Source organism: Papilio xuthus, unplaced genomic scaffold, assembly GCF_000836235.2.
Source record: "Papilio xuthus unplaced genomic scaffold, Pxut_1.1 DF825928.1, whole genome shotgun sequence".
In the NCBI taxonomy this organism is placed as follows: domain Eukaryota; kingdom Metazoa; phylum Arthropoda; class Insecta; order Lepidoptera; family Papilionidae; genus Papilio; species Papilio xuthus.
Window position 1 is genome coordinate 6,984,885 of NW_013532721.1, and position 19,356 is coordinate 7,004,240.

General features: G+C 32.0%; 1 protein-coding gene across 1 annotated transcript; it reads right to left on the bottom strand.

Annotated features, from left to right (window-relative positions):
* Nucleotides 1–913: 913 nt before the first annotated feature.
* On the bottom strand, nucleotides 914–17,891 carry ST5 (putative sugar transporter protein 5). Its single transcript, XM_013322723.1, has 10 exons — nucleotides 17,691–17,891; nucleotides 7,560–7,810; nucleotides 6,450–6,608; nucleotides 5,984–6,123; nucleotides 4,403–4,635; nucleotides 3,489–3,630; nucleotides 3,034–3,160; nucleotides 2,568–2,758; nucleotides 1,965–2,103; nucleotides 914–1,286 (listed from the first exon to the last, which is right to left on the bottom strand). Exons 1-10 carry the CDS (start codon nucleotides 17,702–17,704, stop codon nucleotides 1,162–1,164), a joined length of 1,521 nt encoding a protein of 506 aa, XP_013178177.1. The 5' UTR covers nucleotides 17,705–17,891; the 3' UTR covers nucleotides 914–1,161.
* Between the last annotated feature and the right edge of the window lie 1,465 nt (nucleotides 17,892–19,356).

Sequence of the window (19,356 nt, forward strand, 5' to 3'; positions counted from 1 at the left end):
GAAAAGATGGGAAGTGGAAGTGGACCGCATGAGAGGATGCATGGAAAGGGAAAATATTTTCTTTCTGTGCATCCTCTTCTCCGTCGATTAAAGGTAGGCAACGCATATGCAGTTGCGTATGTCTATGGGCAACGATCGCTTCGATATTTCAGCGATTTCAGGTGGCCGCTCGCTCGTTTGCCACCTTATGATATCAAAAAAAATGTTTGAAATAAAACATTGGGTACAATTTTTTTGTAATTTATTTATTGAACGTTTACGTGAAATCTTTGATTCAGCAAATACTTTGATCACATTTTATAAATGCTTTTAAGTTATTTGATGTTATTAAAACAGTAATATTCATTAAGCTGCCTTTCAAAAAATGCAGAATATTTTTCAATCTATAATACAAATATAACTTAAATAAATAAACTTATAGATTATATCTACAATTGTTAAATGGCACTAATCAAAAGTTATTGTTAATCACTTTTATTTATACGAATAAACATTAAATTAAAAAAAAACTATCTCTTAATTAATTGTACTAGGGAACTCTTGGTGACTAATTTATTTAATCTAATTAAAGTTAATTATTAATTAATTAGAGTAATTATACACTAAAAACTGTTTAAATAACTATGAAAGGACTCTGAGTGGGAAAGAATGTTTTATATAATATTTTTCATGAAGTTAAATTACAATATAGTCGGCAAAGTAAATAGACTTTAAGGTTCTTTAGAAACTTGAGAAACAACAAAATCCATTTATTCGATATTTAAAATTTTTGATTCATATAAAATTTTCATACAAATTTATTTAAAAATTCAATTTAATAGTATTATTCTTGTGCGTTTCATTTTATTTAGCACCAATCTGAATTATTATTTCTATAGATATAACTCAGAAAATATAATTTATTACTAATAAGTATTATTTAATAATACTCCAATATATATAAAAAATAATCTCTTTTATACATACAGAAATTGTACAACAATTATTATACTAACGAATTACAATTGTAAATTGTTATACTGTACATCAAAATCTTATACAGGATGTTCCACGGGTTACACAAACCCTAAAATATCTACAACGCCGTGATACATCCTGTGTAAATTAAACAATATTGTATTATACTTTGAGTAAACTCTATATATCACAATTCTTTGCCCATCAAGGTAACGCCGTCTGTGTGCTATTCTTCTTTAACGTCTTTGTTCTGCCGCAGAAGTAATCTTCTATCTCCTGTAGAGTTCTCCCTTTCGTCTCAGGTAGGAAAAAGTAGAAGAATACAATACCTGAAAGTTACACGCTTAAGTTTATACTTTGGTTATCCTTAAATTAGTTAATACCTTAATCATCATCATCATCATCAGCTCACTATACGTCTCGGAGACGCTCGCCAAGTGCGGGTTGATTGACTTCACACATATCTTTGAATTTCTTCTCAGATATGTGCAGGTTGCATTACGATGTTTTCCTTCACCGTACGAACGTCGGATAAATGTACATATGTAAATCGGAAAATCGAAAAACACATTGGTACATGGCGGGATTCGAACCCAGGACCTGCAGATTGCAAGTCAAGTGCTTGACCACTGAGCCACCGACGCTCCGATCCTTAATCAGTTAGTAAAAAAAACAAAACATAGTAATACTCGTGTCTTTAAAATTATTATGGGATACATAGTTTAAATACAAAATTATTAACAACATTTTGTAAACAATATAAGGATATATATAGATAAAGGATGGAAACCATCAAGACACTAGATAAAGCGAAATGGCTTCTTATTTTACTAATATTATAAATGCAAATGTTAATATGGATGTTTGCTAGAATGTATCTCCGGAACGGCTACATGGGTCTCGCTGAAATTTGGCATAGATGTAGAACATAGCCTGGAAGAACACATAAGCTAATTGATTTATTTTAATTCCACGCTGATAAAACCCGAAATAAAAGTACAACTTACCTCCTAACGACATAGCACCATAGAGACCGAACGCGCCGTAGTCATTTAGCGAGGCTTTCAGGAAGGGGAAGGTCTTGACCACGGAGAATACTGACAGATGCGCCGCGCATGTCGTCATACCACCCACAACACCACGCACCTAAAAACATTAAGAAATGCTTTACAATTATAATAGAATGATTGAAACCCGTTTTGCACCAGTTGGCGGTTATTTATATGATGTACTACCATTATCAAGTGAAGCGTCAATAGCCTAATGGTTAAGGATATAGATTTCCAATCATAAGGTCGGGGGTTCGAATCCAGCCATTCGATTATTGTCGTAAACCATGTCCTAGCACAAGCCTAGAGCTTAGTTGAAATGGTACAAGAAATATTAGTAAATTAACAAAAATCTGCTGATATTTTCAAAAAATCAGTCTTTGTGACTGCTTGCAAATAGGACTAGCAGTTGCTTGATTTAGAAAATCAGTCTTTAATTCTGGATAAAAATCTTTATAAGCATTTGGAAAATACTTTTAAATTGAAAATAAAATGACTGATGGAACCGACGAAGAAAGAAATACTGAGAATCAGGTTAATAAAATAATTTTAAACAATTACCTGTGTAGGATAAACTTCTCCTATCATAACCCAGGGTACGATCAGATAACCCAGGGTACAGGAGATCATAAACACATATATACTGGCGACTGGTATCCAAGAGTGGACTGGCGGCATGTTATTGTCTTTCCAGTACTGGACGTGGTACATATAAACTGATAGCACTATCATAGTAGAACCGCATCCGATTGCTGAAATACGTAAAATATTTAATTCATTTACCGTGGGTTTCTGAGACCAAAATCATCTTTTAAAATATATTGTTATCTCTGTTTTGTCAAAGATGGGATGACGATATGTTTTATACAGAGATTTTGGGCTCAGAAATCGAAAGTTAGTTGTCAATATTAACCTATAAAACAGCGTCCCAAGTTTTAACTTTATGATTACAATTAGCAACTAATTTAGTATTATATATTTTTTTATAATATAAATGAACGGACAGATAATGATTATGGGATATTACCTGAGACAAAAGTAAGCATCCGTCTGCCACATTTTCTGCACAGGATACACCCAACTACTGTGAAAATAACTCGTAGAATACCCATTGAGATTGTCAACCAGTATTTATCTAAAGCAGCCCCGGATGCCTGTAATTAAATATATTACTGTTTACCTTACTAATATGCGAAAGTGTAGCTAGATGGATAAATGGATGTTTGTTTGTTTGAAGGTATCTCCAAAACGGTTGAACGGATTTCGATGAAAATTCGCACACGTGTATAACATAGTCTGGAAGGGCACTGGAATCTGAAAGTGCAGACGGAGTCGCAGGCGACAGCTAGTCTTAAAACAAAGAATTCATTAATTTAATCTAAAACAATGAAATATATCAACAAGAAAGAGTTTCAGATCTCTAGAAATCGATATGGAACTAATTTAATTTGTATTTCTTCTGATAAACATATTTTTATTTACCTCAAACACCTCGACTGCATAAAATGTAATAGTATTAACACCACACCACTGGTAAATAAAGAAATAAACAGCCAAAATAGTAAATGGCTTCAAAGCTGACGGTGACATTAGCGCTTTTAATACTTCTTTGGGTGTCTTCAAACTGCAAAGGAAAAGACATAGAAGAGTTACTTAAATAAATGTAGGTTTCCACTAACAATACACGAACCCTAAAATATATCATCGTCCCTTTCATTTACTTTGAATAAACAGAGATATATGTTACTGCAAACATGTTTAGGCAGTGGAAATAAACAATAAATATGTTTATTTAATTTACTATGACATACAGGGGACGTAAATATTTATGGATAGAGTAATAAAATCGAACTATAATCGTGATATCGCAATTCCACTCATTGTAAATAACTTATAAACAATTGTTTGTTATACCTTGAACAATAAACAACGTAATATAGTAAACAAAATGATTATAACATAAGTATCGTTTTGCTTTTCTATAATATTATCTTCAATGCAAACTATCACGCTCTTACCGTTGGTTTCTGAAACCAACATCTCTCTATAAAACATATCATCATGCATGTCATTATAGTTCTCAAAGCCGAGAGAAAAATACGTTTCAAACGGGGAATTTGGTCTCAGAAAACAACGGTGAGTGACTAAAGATATTAACAGATTACCCGAGATCAAGAGAGTGTCATTTCAAAAATTTTGGAGTTACTTTAAGTTACATAACGGTCATAGTTAATTCCTTTCTATCTAAATTAAATAACATAATAGAATATGAATATTTTAAATTAACTTTAAAACGACAATATTCCTACTTACATATCATAAAAAAAATATGCAATTGCCACAAACGAAAACACTTTTAAATAATAAACCATCATGATAAAAGAACAAAAACTTACGGTTCAACATGATTCTTCTCTTTGAAAGCTATCATCCGTTGTATTTCTTCATCCAGATCGCAGGTAGACCCTCGCAGTTTGGCTAGCGAGCTCTCAGCTCGTTCCCGTTTATCCTGTTGCAACAGGAAGTTTGGTGTCTCCGGCACCAGTAGCATACCCAGCAGGGATACGATAGGAATCACAGCGCTTACACCAGCAAGGATGTTCCATGATGTCACACTGCCTATCACATACTGAAATATAAATATATATATTCTAGACGGTATCAAACCAACATACCATTTGGTTTTGTTAAAATAACCAAGTGACCCTAGACATAGTAGAATGTAAAAGGTTGCAAATGCGTTTCAATAGACATATGTACGAAGAAGAAATTGGTTAGGATATTACCGTATGTCCTCTCTCCCATAAAAAAACCACTTTCATCTTTTTCTTATGAAAAAAGTAGAGGTATTAAGAAAGGACTAAAATATGGACTGCAGCATATATTTGAAATATTTTTTTTTAACGATGATAGCTTTTTTAGGTCGACGAGGCGTGGGCAGGCCTCCCGCAAGATGGACCGATGTCCTGGTCAAGGTTGGGGGAGCGACCTGGATGCTGGTAGCACAGGATCGGTCATCTTGGCGATCTTTGAGGGAGGCCTATGCCTAGCAGTGGGCGACTTATGGCTGAGAAAGAAGAAGACGCTTTTTTAGCTGTGAGTATTATTAAAGTATCTAATTACTTTATTTTTCAACTCAATTTTCGTTATTAATCAAGAGAAAAATTCCCATGAAGAATAAATATTTATATAAAAATTATTATTGAGTATATTCAAATATTGTGCAAAAATGTCGTGTCTAAAATGATTATGTATAAAATTAGCAAACCTTATCACGAGTGTATCGCGTTATGTGACGTCACGAGCCAATGACAAATGACGGTGTTTGTTTGAGGAATAATCTAATTTTACACGCATCAATATTTACCTTACAATTATCAATTATAAAATGTCACGATATTAGACATTGTTCTAAACCCATAATAGATGTTATAAAACCCATATATGTAGTTCTTAAAGTAAAATTAAAAATACTTCTCAAGTATTCTTTTACATGTTTTTATATATAATTCGTTTTAAAATGTCCGCGTATGTAATAACTATTTCAAATGTGTGAATTCTTATGTCAAAAATTGTGATGTTTGTATTATGAAAATTATATACATAGCACAGATTAGCTTTGCAAATTGATCATGACATTAGTAATTTCTTTATACGGTCCCTGAGATTTAATTTACCTCACTTACCGTAGGGTTCTGAGGCTAAAATATCGCCATTTCTGTTCTTATAGTTGACAAAACAAAGACAACAATATGTCTTAAACGGAGATTTTTGTCTCGGAAACCAACGGTTACTTCAATCATACCACACAAATGTCTAAAGTAATTAATGGTTTTCATTTGTAATGTTTGTCTTTACTGGTATATCACATTTATAGAGTCATATTCTCTTCTCTATCATTTTGGTGTCAAAAACAGAGATAGCAAGATATTATACAGGTGTTCCAATAATGGAAACCCATGGAAGAAAGCACCAACCTGTATTAGCACCCCAGTAGACACGCCTACCGACGCCAGCGCCCCCAACATGCCGCGTAGATGTGGCTGCGACACCTCGCAAGTGTACACGCGCGCCGGCGCACCAACCATACCAGAACCGAAACCAATAAGCAATCTTCCTGCAAAATTAGTACCATAATTTTTAGTCTGGATGCAGCTATTTGTTCATTGGAAAAGTTGGTTAGAAAAATAAAAACTGGTTAAAGAGCCAGCAGTCAAGGTATGAGTACTTTTAGTTGTCAACTTCAAGCGGTTGAGGTCTGTTGTCGTGGGAAAATCGTTTTTAGCAGCTTGAAGTTATGTCCATGTACTACAAATATTTAAGATTGCAATGTAGGTTTATCAAATTTGTATTTTTCTACAATTGTATTAAAAGTGGTTGATAAAAGTGCTTCATTTTGTTGAGATAAACCAAGAAGATAGTTAGCCGTTCAGATATCCTTACCAATATAAATCATAGGAACATTCTGTGCTGTTGCGATGAGTATCCAGCCGAGGATGAGAGGTATTTCTGTGATTATGAGCGTACGACGTCGCCCGATGGAGTCCATCAGGTAACCGCTCAAGATACAGCCTATAGGTGTGCCTGCAGCGCTAAGACTAGCTGGAACCAATGCATATTCTTGTTCTGTTCTGTTTCTTGTTTATGGCTCTCCCTCATCGGATTGGACCCATGTATCATATTCTTGTTATCATACTATTATAAATGTTAATGTTTAGATAGATGGATGTATGGATGTCTGTTTGAAAGTATCTCCAGAACGGCTGCATGGATCTTGTTGAAATTTGGCATAGTCTGGTAAAACTCTTATGCTCCTAGTTAAGTGTTTTTTTCATTCCGTGATGACGTTATCGCGGCCGACAGCTAGTATGTTTATATACCAATATTATATCCTTCAGATTGATCGGAAAAGTAGCTTATCTTTGTTAATTAAAAGCTATTAAATATTATAAATTAGAAAGTTTATAGATCCGTAATTTTAATCAGCTTAAAATTAATGATTTAGATAACAAGTACATAATAGATTATTACATTGACTGTTTCTAATTATTAAATTCTTATAACATAATGATATGTCTATAAGACGCGTGAAGTGATACATTGTAATGTTTATTAGTATTTGTTATCTATAATATTAACTAGATAAAGAATATCTTATAATATTAGTAACCTAGGCTTTTGAATGTTATAAAAGGATAATCAACTTTCTACTAGATTATTAAAATTATTAAAACTTATAACAAATAATTTATGTCTTGTCAATTTTGGAACATTGCATTTTAATCCGGCGTAGATTATGTGTTCTACCACACTATGTTCTGGATGTACATTCTAACAAACATCCATCCATCCATCCAGAAATTTGCATTTATAATATTTTGGGCATAATAATTTGTTCTCCTAGGGACGATTAAAAGTACGCGTCTACTGGCCCGTTCCGGACGCATCGCACGCAAGGATTAAATGGATTTGCTCTATCTTTCGATGCGGGCGGCGCGGATGATGGACGCGTCCCTTAAGAATTAATATCTAATATATTAATTAATATCTTACCGATCCAACTGGCCTGATCATCATTTATATGTATACTGGAATCAGGACTCTTCAATTGAGGCAGCGCGGTGGCGGAGAATCCAAAAGCCATACCCGTGTTTACAGTACCAATGTTCGCTATGAAGGAAGCCAACACTTGCTTGAAGGCCTTCCCTCTGCCAGCTTTACTGGGCTTCTGAGGCTTCTCGGGTAGTACGGTCTTTGTGATAATCGCTGTGTTGCCATTCTTGACAAAAGGCGTTGAATCCTTCCTAAAGAATAAAAACATTTAATGTAAAAAACATATGTCTAAATAACATCTTATCTACAAACCTACTTTCTTAGACTTACAATTAATGAACATTTGAAATTCGGTAAAAAAATAATAGAAAAATAAAAAAATTGTGTAAAACATATTGATTATCAATAAATTCGTTTATCGTACGATGCACAAACATCTTTATTAACAAACAACTCTACGCTCTATTGTTTAGTACATTGTTTATTCAATGAATAATTCATTTAGATATCTAAAGAGGTTGTCATAAGACGAGGGGTTATCGATTTATCATAATAGCGATTATTTGACCTCACAAACGTTAATTGTTTAAAATAAAGTGTAATGTGTGGTATAATTTTTTTAATTCCTAATTCAAAATTGCACTTTTAATCACGTCATTTTTTTTTGCAAATTTTTAATCAAAATCTCATATTAGTGAATTTGCTATGAACAAAATTTAAGGCATTTTAACCTAGACGTTATACCGTAATTTAAACGTCCGGAAAAAGCCAATCACGTTGTTGGTATAATTCTTAAAAGGCCGTGATTATTTTCCCTATCGATAAAGACAAAGGACAACGGAATCCAGGTTGTCGCTATTAAAATTAGCACCTGAATAGATAATATTAAAGGAAAATAAAGTAACAATGTAAGAACCAAACCATGACCTAGATCTTACAAACTAAATACGAATAGAACACGACAAATTATAAGTCAAATATGTAAAAGAAAAATTCACTTTAGTTATAAGACAAAGTAATAAAGTAATTTTTATTCAATTTATAGTCTTTTCAAACAGAACCAAGTAAAAAAGAATTGTCATATTTTAACATTCGAATGTTACGAAAGATTACATCTAGAATAAAATAATGTAAATAATAATTATCAAAAATTATCTAGTGTAGATTTTAAAGTGTATCTTGCATCATTTAATTTATACTCAACAAGTAAACTTATTTTTTATAACTGTTGTAAAATCTAATTTCACAATTAGTCGTCCACATTTCATTTAGCGTTGTTTTTCATTGGAAAAATACAAAATGAAACAGATATTATAATCTCTCAGATCTGTAATGTTTACTTACTTTGTTGATGTCTTTTGTTATAAAATGTTTCGTAATAAATACGTACATCTTACTATTAATAATATTACAAAAGCGTATGTTTATATAATATGACGATATCTCCAGGACGGTTGAAATGATCTCTTTGAAATTTGACATAAATGTACAACATTACCTGGAAGAACATTGGCTCCTAATTAAGCTTTTTTTAAATTCCGCATGGACGGAGTCGCGGTCGACATCTAGTACATATGTTTCACCGTGTTTACTTTATTTGCTTAATACATTTGACCATGACACAATGATAAATTGTGCAAATACCATCATACTCCCATATAATTAAATGAAAACTGTAACTTATAATTAATGATAATGAATTTAAACTTCACCGTCATTTTCCTCTCGTTATATTATGAATGCTAATAAGACATATAAATATTAAAGAAGGTCTAATATTATAATATTATGAAGTTATTGAAACATTAAAAGGTTTCTTGTACGTAAAAAAGTAAATTGCAGTTAATATATTTTAAAAAATAACATGATCCGCTGTCACTACTGACTTCTAAAATACTCCGGAGATGAATAAATCGAGTGACATCTCAAATATCAAAATCGACAAGAGGAGCGTCGTAAGCTTAGAGGTTAAACACTAGTAATTTGCATGTCTCGGATTTGAGTCTCGCCATGTACTGTTTTTCGATTTACAAAGCATCTCGTTGCAATAAAGATGACTATGACCTAGACATATCTAACTTAGTTTAGGTTAATTATGATGATACCTATGTATCATGGCATATTAACATAAAAACTGGTTAAACTCTTTTATCAGTAAACATATGTTCTTATATACGAATAAATGAATGTGAAGTAAGCAATAAAAACAAACGAATATTCATTTTAATGAAAATGTAGGATTTTTGGTTTTATTTTGTAGGTAATTGTTTCATGACTACAATTAACGCGCACTAAGTGGACAGTAAACAAGATAGTAATTACGTGCAGTCACTCTGCGTCCTGTGATAACGTTAATTAATACTTTTAGTTGTGAATAATGAAAGTGTATGTGGAAGATAGGTAATGTGGATGTCTCGTGCGACTGCTGATGTACGAGTTAAATGATATTAAAAGAGAAGTATAATAGTAATTTTAACCAAGGTTCGAAGTAGAGTTTACAAAATTCAAAAGACATCTGTTATAAATTGAGTAAAGTATATGATACCTGGAGCGTCGGTGGCTCAGGAGTCAAGCACTTGACTTGGAATCTGCAGGTCTTGGATTCGAATCGAATACCGATGTGTTTTTCGATTAACATATGTAAATTTATCCGACGTTCTTACGGTGAAGGAAAACATCGTGATGCAACCTGCATATATCTGAGAAGAAATTCAAAGATATGTGTGAAGTCAATCAACCCTCACTTGGCCAGCGTGATTGACTATGGCCTAGTTACCCCTATCTTAGGGTAGGCTCAGAGCTTCGGTAGGCCCCTCGGTGGGGACATATAGTGAGCTGATGACGATGATATGGTACCTGTATTAATAAAGTCTAGTTTTCGTCACTTTAGTTTTAACATGATCGTTTAAGATAGTTTCGATTGTTTAAAAAATAACAATCATTATTAATTATTAGTGTTATTGATATACAGTGTAGTAACAAGATTAGATTCGAATTGGTTTACAAAACGTTTAATTTAAAATACAGGCATATCGGTGAAACGAACTATTATCAATACAAAATCGCTAATAAACAACATAATGTTCAAGGCTCGATAATGCTAATGACCGATTTGTACTCAGACATTTGTAAACAAAACAGCAGCACGATGGAGTTAAGTGGGCAATTTAGATGATGTTAACACTAGATTTTACCCACTACTTCGTCTGTGCAGAATTTAAAAAAAGGTGAAAATTACGCGTTACTCGAGACTATGTTCTATATCTGTACCAAATTTCAATTAGATTTGTTAAACTGTTGCAAAGTTATCGAGTCAATATGTAAACCAAACGTATGCCACGGGAATTGTTCTTACAGACTGTGTTATGAATCTTTACCAAATTTCATCGAGAATTATGCAGCCATATGAATTCAAAACCGGACTGGATAGAAATATTTTAGGCCACGAATCTTCTATACCTACAACTGCTTATTCAATTTTGAAGACTGAGATATCATTCGTTGCGTATTTTGTCCAATATTATTGGATTCACTCGAATTTACTTGTTAATTTTATAAAATTGCTACATAACTATGTCAAAGGATCTATCAGAGACGGAAGCAATAAGTTCAAAAGACAAATATAAGGAGATGCAAACTTACTAGATGACAACCATCCATCATATTTAAAGCAATCGTCCCATTCGCTAAATATCTCTCTATTCTAGTTTTAACCACAAATATGAAGGTTTTCTTTTTAGAAATGCAGTAAAATGTTAATATCGTCATAAATTTATTTATTGTGGTCGTCACGTATTTTTCATCATTCACATGACGACACTGAAAATAAATTTATAAAAGCCATGATGTCACTTAAAATGCCACGTGTTCGTGAGTTATAACCATGATACCCCTTAACCCAGACAAGTAGGAAAAGATTGCCATTTGGCACGATTTTGACACACTTCTTCCACATTCATACTACGGAATCTGTTGTTAACTCTCATCTGTATGGAATAAGTTTACTCATACATTAAATTTATAATTAAAAAGTATTTTATTGTATTGTTTACTTGCATTAATTTTATAAGCGTTTAATAAATCTATTATACGATTATGCTATGCTTAATTGCTATATTTTTTATTTTATTATCCAACTTATTTTTTACGCAAAATATTATAAAATAACTGGCTTATAAATAAACATAAAACCATTTATGAAGGGTATAAATCTTACTAATATTATAAATGCGAATGTTTAGATGGATGGATGTTTGTTTGAAGGTATCTCCGGAATGGCTGTACGGATTTTGCTGAAATTTGGCATAGATATAGAGCATAGTCTAGAAGAACACAAAGGCTATTTATTAGGTTTGGATTTATTTGTACACGGACGGAGTCGGACGGACGGAGGACGGGGAACAGTCAGTATTGTAATAAATGTTAGTAAATATTTATTAGTTGAAGAATTTTATGCAAAAACTAAATAATAATACACTCAAGCTATAAATATATCGGTAGAAACTGGTTAAACTATTGATATTAATTCATTTATGTTTATATTAATATATTAGTAATAATTATCTAGTTTCAACTGGTTTCTTTTATATTACTGTGAATATATGTCTATTCTTGGTATATAAAGCCTACTCTAAAGGTATATTTCTATTAAAATTCTATCACGTGATTACCCTGATGTTTCTAACATAAAACTTGTTCAACTCGACATGTTATACGAACATACAAACTTACAAACATGTAAGTTTCTATATAGCTAGATTCCATTAAGTGAAGCAGACTTTGATGTTAATTATATAAAAAATAAAATGACTTTATCAAAAGCATACGACAATTTCTTTGTTCTCTTTTATTGCATCTAATATTTACATTTGTACTTACACAATAATACGGCGATTAGTGTATCTTATCAGATCTCTGTATCGGTAAGATAATAGTCATAAAAACAAATATCGAATTTGTTAACCTCTTAACTGATCCCTGATCCCTTTATTATCTGTGACAGTACTCCAAATCATAAGCCCGCGACGTGTTCCATTGATGTTGTCGACGTGATAAGTGACAACTTCATCAATTGTCACTTGCATTATGCGGCATTATTTATTATAATAAAGATAAAAGAGAACCCACATGGTCTGTGCACGCAGCTGCAGCGTGTGACGTGTGGTTTCCATCTTAATGCAATTTTTATATGTAAAATTAACATCTTTGACTAGGTTAACATTGCATTTTGTGCTTCCCATATAACCCTTTCGTCTAGTAAACATGTTTGAAATATATGAAAAATCCAAGTAAAAATAAATTCTTATGTAAAGTAACACTATAAAGGCTGTTAAGTTGAACAATGTGTTAACAAATTCAAACGGTTCGTATGAAACGACGAACACATTTAAATTACTGGTTATACAAGTGGCTACAGCGATTTCTAAGCAAATGGTATTTTGAGACAATGTAAAAAAATACGTATAACATAATCTCTAACTTCTTTGGATTTCGATTACGTTTCGAAAGATGTCACTATTAAATGCAGAATTATCTAAAAGTATCCAGATTGCATCGTATCCGTAGACGCAAATATTTATAGCAAACTGCGAAATGTTGGCAGAGAGAGCAGTGCTTTATGGTAAACGAGACAGACGTTATTAATTATGTAATTGTAAATATAGCAGACAATAAAACAGCTTTATAATTAAAAGTAATTAATGTTATCAATGTGCCAAACGAATGTTCACGATTATGATAGGGTTTTGTGATGTTAGGTTTATCAATTTTTTGGTACAGTCATAGCATTTAACGGGTACAGACTTACTATGATGGTATACTCCCTTATTAAGGCACGTAAAGAAATAAAGATTACTACCTCCATAGACTAGATTAATGTTTCAAAGACATCGTAAATTATACATAAATAATTATAGATTAGTGTAAATTTATCGTCAAAGACACCGTGCGAGTGAATATATCACATATTTCAAACGTAATTCGGTTCTGACGATTCACCTTATTATTGTATTAACTACCTAATTGTGGATAATTTGTCCCTTTTAAAAATACAGCCAATAACTTTTGATTTATTTTTGAAATACTGGCAACATTTTAAAAACAAAAATCATCAGTCTTTTCTTTCTTAAATGACCGTTTCTTTAGAATTGTACAAAAACATAAATATGTTTTCTTTTTCTCGACAAGAAAAACAAACAAAAAATCTACAAAAAATGACAGGTCACGTGAAACACGCCAATTCGGGATGTCGAAAACTGAACGCGACAATGAAGTGATCGATATAAATATGTTGGAAATATCCTAAAAATTCTCTCTCGTTAAAAGTACTTGGCACGAATTATTGGGACTTTGTACCTTTGACGTAATCCTCATTCAACTTCCCGTCAGAGAAGTTTGGACTGGTCCGCTGTGACAAGAACATAGATAATTAGACCGTCCCCGCTAACAATGAGGTAATTGATTACAGTTTGACGTACACAATTCGACGGAATCAAGATGATTCGAATACAATCATTACGTACACGTTACTTCGTTCAAAATTAAGACAAAAAGTACCCTAAAGTAAAGGATAAGATAGTTACTGCAGGATGCAGTTATTTATCTATTTAAGAAAATCTTTATTCAGTGGACTTGGAGCCGTTGAAAATAATTATTAAGTCACGAAGATCATACAAAGTTAAATGGAAAAGTAGTTATGAATAAGTTATTTTGCATTTCTTTTGTTATTTGTGATTATATGCTATTTGTCTTTTGTTAGTGACCATTTTCCGCTTAAATGAGAGAACATAGACGTAACTGGTAATATTTTTTGTGGCCACATACGATTACAGAAATATTAATAAAGTAATTCTAATAGTATAGTTAATTATAAAATAAAATCTGACTCAATATACTTTCTTATTGACAAACTTTGATTCCAAAAATAGAAGTCGATGATTTCCAATTTTGGCGGGAGTTATGAAAATCAAAACAGTTATGATACTGCCAAATTATGGCAATTAGTACATACTTATGTAACCGAAACTAGCAAACGTTATTCCATTAGCATTGAAATCTATATTGTTATTTGTTTTTAGAAGAAATATCGTGACATCTCTTTTGGCAATTGTTTATACTTATTTTCGGAAAACAACTTAAAATAAATATTTTCCAGTCCAGGCAAATATCGATGATGAAATGATTATTTTGCATGTCTCAAACTAGAGGCAATTTTTCCGACTTTTTTTATAACAGAAGGGGGCAAACGAGCAGCGGGAACATCGAGATGTTCAACGACGCCCATGGACATCAACAAAAGCAGAAGAACCGCAGATGCGTTGCCGGCCTTTGAGACGGTGATAAGCTCGCTTCTTGAAGGACTTACAGGAGAGCAATGTTTTAGAAGGAATTTAAGCACGATATGCACGTTCTCTTCTGATCTGTGTTACCTATTCCATTGATTTTATCGCTTTCATTAAATTTGTATTTTTTCTAAAGTGTTACAGGGTTGTACTCGGGTTTCTTGTGTATTAAATTATTAACTTTTCCTTATCTTGAGGTATTGTTTATAAATAGAAGCTGAACAAACCAAACAAGTCAATAACCGTTGCACGCAGTCGGAGTGTGGCTGCATATGAAAGATGTTGGAGCCTTGCCAGACGCCTTCACCTTGTCACCGTGTTACTAACGCTTTATGTCACTGTACACTTGGCATTCAGTACCAGTTTTTGTTACTAAATTGTGCAGTTTTTGGAAAAATGACACCGACTTTTGTTACCACCACTAAACTTAGGTATACAGAACAATACATTTTAAATACAAGCCAATTCTAATCCAATCATGGATAAGAGGACGAACGTATATTCGGAAGCCTTTTGTCCATCCCTTTTTTATTTATTCAGGTATATTGAAATTTACTGATGTTTCTTGTAAAAAACTAAGCTATTGGTTTTGCTAGGCCAGGTCAAGATTCGAACTTCTCGTCCGTACCCTTAAGTTCCAATAGTTTGGCTATTGGAACTTCGTCTATCAACTGATGAAGAAAGATTTTGGAGGTTGTGTCTACTTTATTAGTCTAAACAACTTGACTGAATTTAAAGAACTAAATTCAATGCGTTATCAATGACTCCTAATGCGTTAAATTGATAAATATTGACCATTTTTCTGATAACCACTACATTTGGGATGCGAAATAACTGGCGAGTATAAAAAAAGCGTAAATATAGATAAGTGAGGATGTCGCTGGATAACAAACGCTGCTTCTGTTATGAAGAGATATAGTCAGGCAATTTACAACCATAAGCAAATGATAGAAGTGCTTTATTGCTTCAATTCCAAAGCTCCATATTTGTTGTTATGGAATCACGTTTAATAGATTTCATTTCATCGTAGAATTTTTTGAGGGCAAAGGAAATATATTTCCGTTATAATATGTAATTTCTCTAACCACGTGTAAGATATTTAATACGGTTTGGTACAGGATGCGTATTTGAGTTAAATAAGTAAAAGATAGTTTTGTAGTTGCACTTTCAGGTACTAACAGAGAGTAAAGTATACGTTTAATTCTTTGCAAAAATCGGCTAAAATAAACTAGGCACATTTTTAAATAATGTACCATAAATAGCGCGTATGTAACCTAAGCTGTCCTATGTGTTCTTGTAAAACGTTACTTTTAATGTAGGTTCTAAAACTTATGGTTTATCAGCCATATAATGGAATTCCTTGTGTGTTCCTGTGACGTCTTCATTTGCAAATACTCTTTACATTATAGGGCGTCAAGGTTTTTTTGTATTCCTTTTGTTGATTAACAATGATTATTCTTACGTAACGCTTTGTTTTAACTTGGCTACTTTGAATGGACACAAAAGTATTCATTTGCACATGTCACAGAATAACCCGCTATTGTCTCAATGTTTTGCAACGAAAACGAGAGAGATAACAACATTTTATATGAATTTTTCGGTAGTAGAACGTATTTCCTTCAGAATTTCAATATCACGTTTACAGAATTGATTTAACAATAGTAAAAATCTAATTTATTTTACAGTACAATTTAAACAGTTTGTAAGACCATAAACATCGAAGAAATACTTTTGTTTTCTTCCTCCTCTAGTGGAAAACTTATGAAAACAACCTTGAATCCATAATACTATTAACCGAAAAGTAACCCCGAATTTTATGAAAAAAGTGGATAACACCACTTTTGGTGTTGACATTAACATTGTCTCTACGTTACTTATCAATGGTAATAGAGTAATTAAAAACACTGTTAATGTCTATTTAAAATCGGTTAATTATATTGGAAGAAATTAGGTCGCTCAAAAACCAACAAACACAACATAACTCACGCCCGTAACTCAGAGGTAGGCAGAGACCACGGACCTCCATTTGGCGCGGTACTGACAGACCATTTCTTTCTTCTATTAATGAATAATTTCTATTAATGATTATTGATTTCTTCGATTATTTTTTTTTATAATTGTTATTTCCAATTTAGAACGATTATATTGTTTAGTGGAAACATAGAAACGTGAATGGTATTATATTAAAATTGTATTTGTGTTACTTTCACCAAAATTAGACAGGTCATCGATCCTGTGCAAATATTAACGATGTTTTGCTTATCATGTGGAAACTATTCTTTCCTTTTCTATATGCGCTATTAACGTATAAATAATAATAACACCTTAACTAACATTATTAAAATCTAGTTATACGCATTTTTAACTTATTTCATTGGGTTCGTTTTAATAACATTTTTACTATATCTTTGAACGAAAATATTTTAACAAATTATATTTGTTGACGAAACTTATATGTGTAATAAAATTCTAACCTATTAAATTAGACGTTAATATATTGTAAATAATAAATAGTTACTAGGCCAGAAGGTGATTACAAAATATTTACGTTAAAAATGGTCCAATATGTTTTCTAATCGTAATGTTAATATAAACAATAGAGATGGCACGAGCATAGATAAAAATTAATTTACATAACAAAAGGTAAATTACATAAAATTAAGAACACGTCACTTAGTTCTATTATTAAAAAGGATTAGAATTTTTACTGTTAAACACACATTTTGAAAACTTAATTACTTAAAAAAAAGTTTTAAAAGTAAGGAACATGAAATAATTAAAAAATACTTACTTTTCTTCCGACATTTTTCTAAATACACTTAAAGTTCTTCACAATATCACAGGAATTTGATTATTCTATCTAATATTTATCACATTATATGCATATTTAAAATAATGAAAATAAAATATTATTTTTGCGTGAAAGAGCACGCATTTAAAAAACGACGCGTCAACCGCTTATTGCGGGAAGTCTTGGACTGGCGCGAAATTAATGTCGCTAGCATATATGGACATATTCCCGCGCAAACTCACGGCACACGTATTTTCAGGATTTTCTTTTATTCAACGGTAATAACTGAAGCAACGTATATATCAATTATGTAGTTTCAAAAATATGACAATAGTTCGTCTTCAAATTCAATAACGTATTTAAAAGTATCCTTTACTTGGTTTTTGCAGCCTTTGTTATATACGGATTAAAAAGTTTTAGTGTCTAAAACTCTTATTATATCTAGAATTAATGTAATTGTTTTTTAACGATGATTTTCCTAACAATCTACAGTTTAAAGGTCTACCTGTGTTCCATAATAATAGATTTTTCGTGTTTTTGAGTTTTAAGTTGTATATTTCGTATTAAACAATCTCCCCTTTTACCATGACTTCCCGTGGGTTTCTATGATCATAATCCCCGTTAAAGACATATTGTTGTCTCTATTTTATCATAGATAATGATAGAGATGACGATATGTTTTTATTCAAAAATTTTGTTCTCAGAAACCACGGTTAGATAGGTAAATATATTATATATTTGCGATAATGTTGGGCTTAATTTAAAATTTAAAACAATCAGGTGTGTTCACATTGTACTTACATTTACATATTTAACCTTTTATTTAAAATTTTAATAATTACCATATAGGTATTTTGGTTAAAAGTTCTCTAAAAAGTACGTGTAAAGTTCAAAAACAAAAAATATTTAGTCAAATTTCGGCACACGACGATGTAGTTACAATAAACAAGATACATAAAGGAGATGGATGAATATTGCCTATCTTAATAACCATAGTAGTATTATAAATGCGAATGTTTAGATGGATGTTTGTTTGAAAGTATTTTCAGAACGGCTGCATAGATCACGCTGAAATTTGGCATAGATGTAATACAGTCTGGAAGAACACATAGGCTACAAATTAAGTTTTTTTTTTCATCCCGCGCGGACGGAGTCGTGGACGACAGCTAGTATTGCATATTGATATTGCGAATGCACTTAAGCCATAGTTTATAGAATCCAAGTCAGCATTGGCAACTATAAATGCTTGGTTGAAATAAAACATTTTAAAAATAAATCCAAACGAAATAAGAATATTAACGAAATGCGGCCGTTGTCCTAATTACGAAATCGAATATCGCCGTATCTATTTAAAACAAAAGTATAAAGTTGTTAGTTTATATACCTATTGGTTACAATTTTAATTATTAGATATGTCGTGAATAGATTTTAGAATTGGCCACTTTATGATGTGCCAGATACAAATATTTACCTTTTTAAATGACTACCCTTACTAATATTAAAAATGCGTATATTTACATGGATGGAAAGATGGTTATTTGTAAGAAGGTATAACATAGATGTAGAGCATATTCTTGGAGGAAACATAGGTTACTTACTAAGTTTTTTTTATTCCAAATATACAATAAACGTCACCCGTACAGTCGAACGTGGATAAATAAGAACG

What these genes read in the sequence shown, in the direction of transcription:
- ST5 (XM_013322723.1), bottom strand. An exon ending in TGTTCCTATGATTTATATTG is followed by an intron (nt 6,124 to 6,449) that starts GTAAGGATATCT and finishes CTAATTTTGCAG; the next exon opens with GAAGATTGCTTATTGGTTTC. An exon ending in TGGTGCTATGTCGTTAGGAG is followed by an intron (nt 1,287 to 1,964) that starts GTAAGTTGTACT and finishes TGTAACTTTCAG; the next exon opens with GTATTGTATTCTTCTACTTT.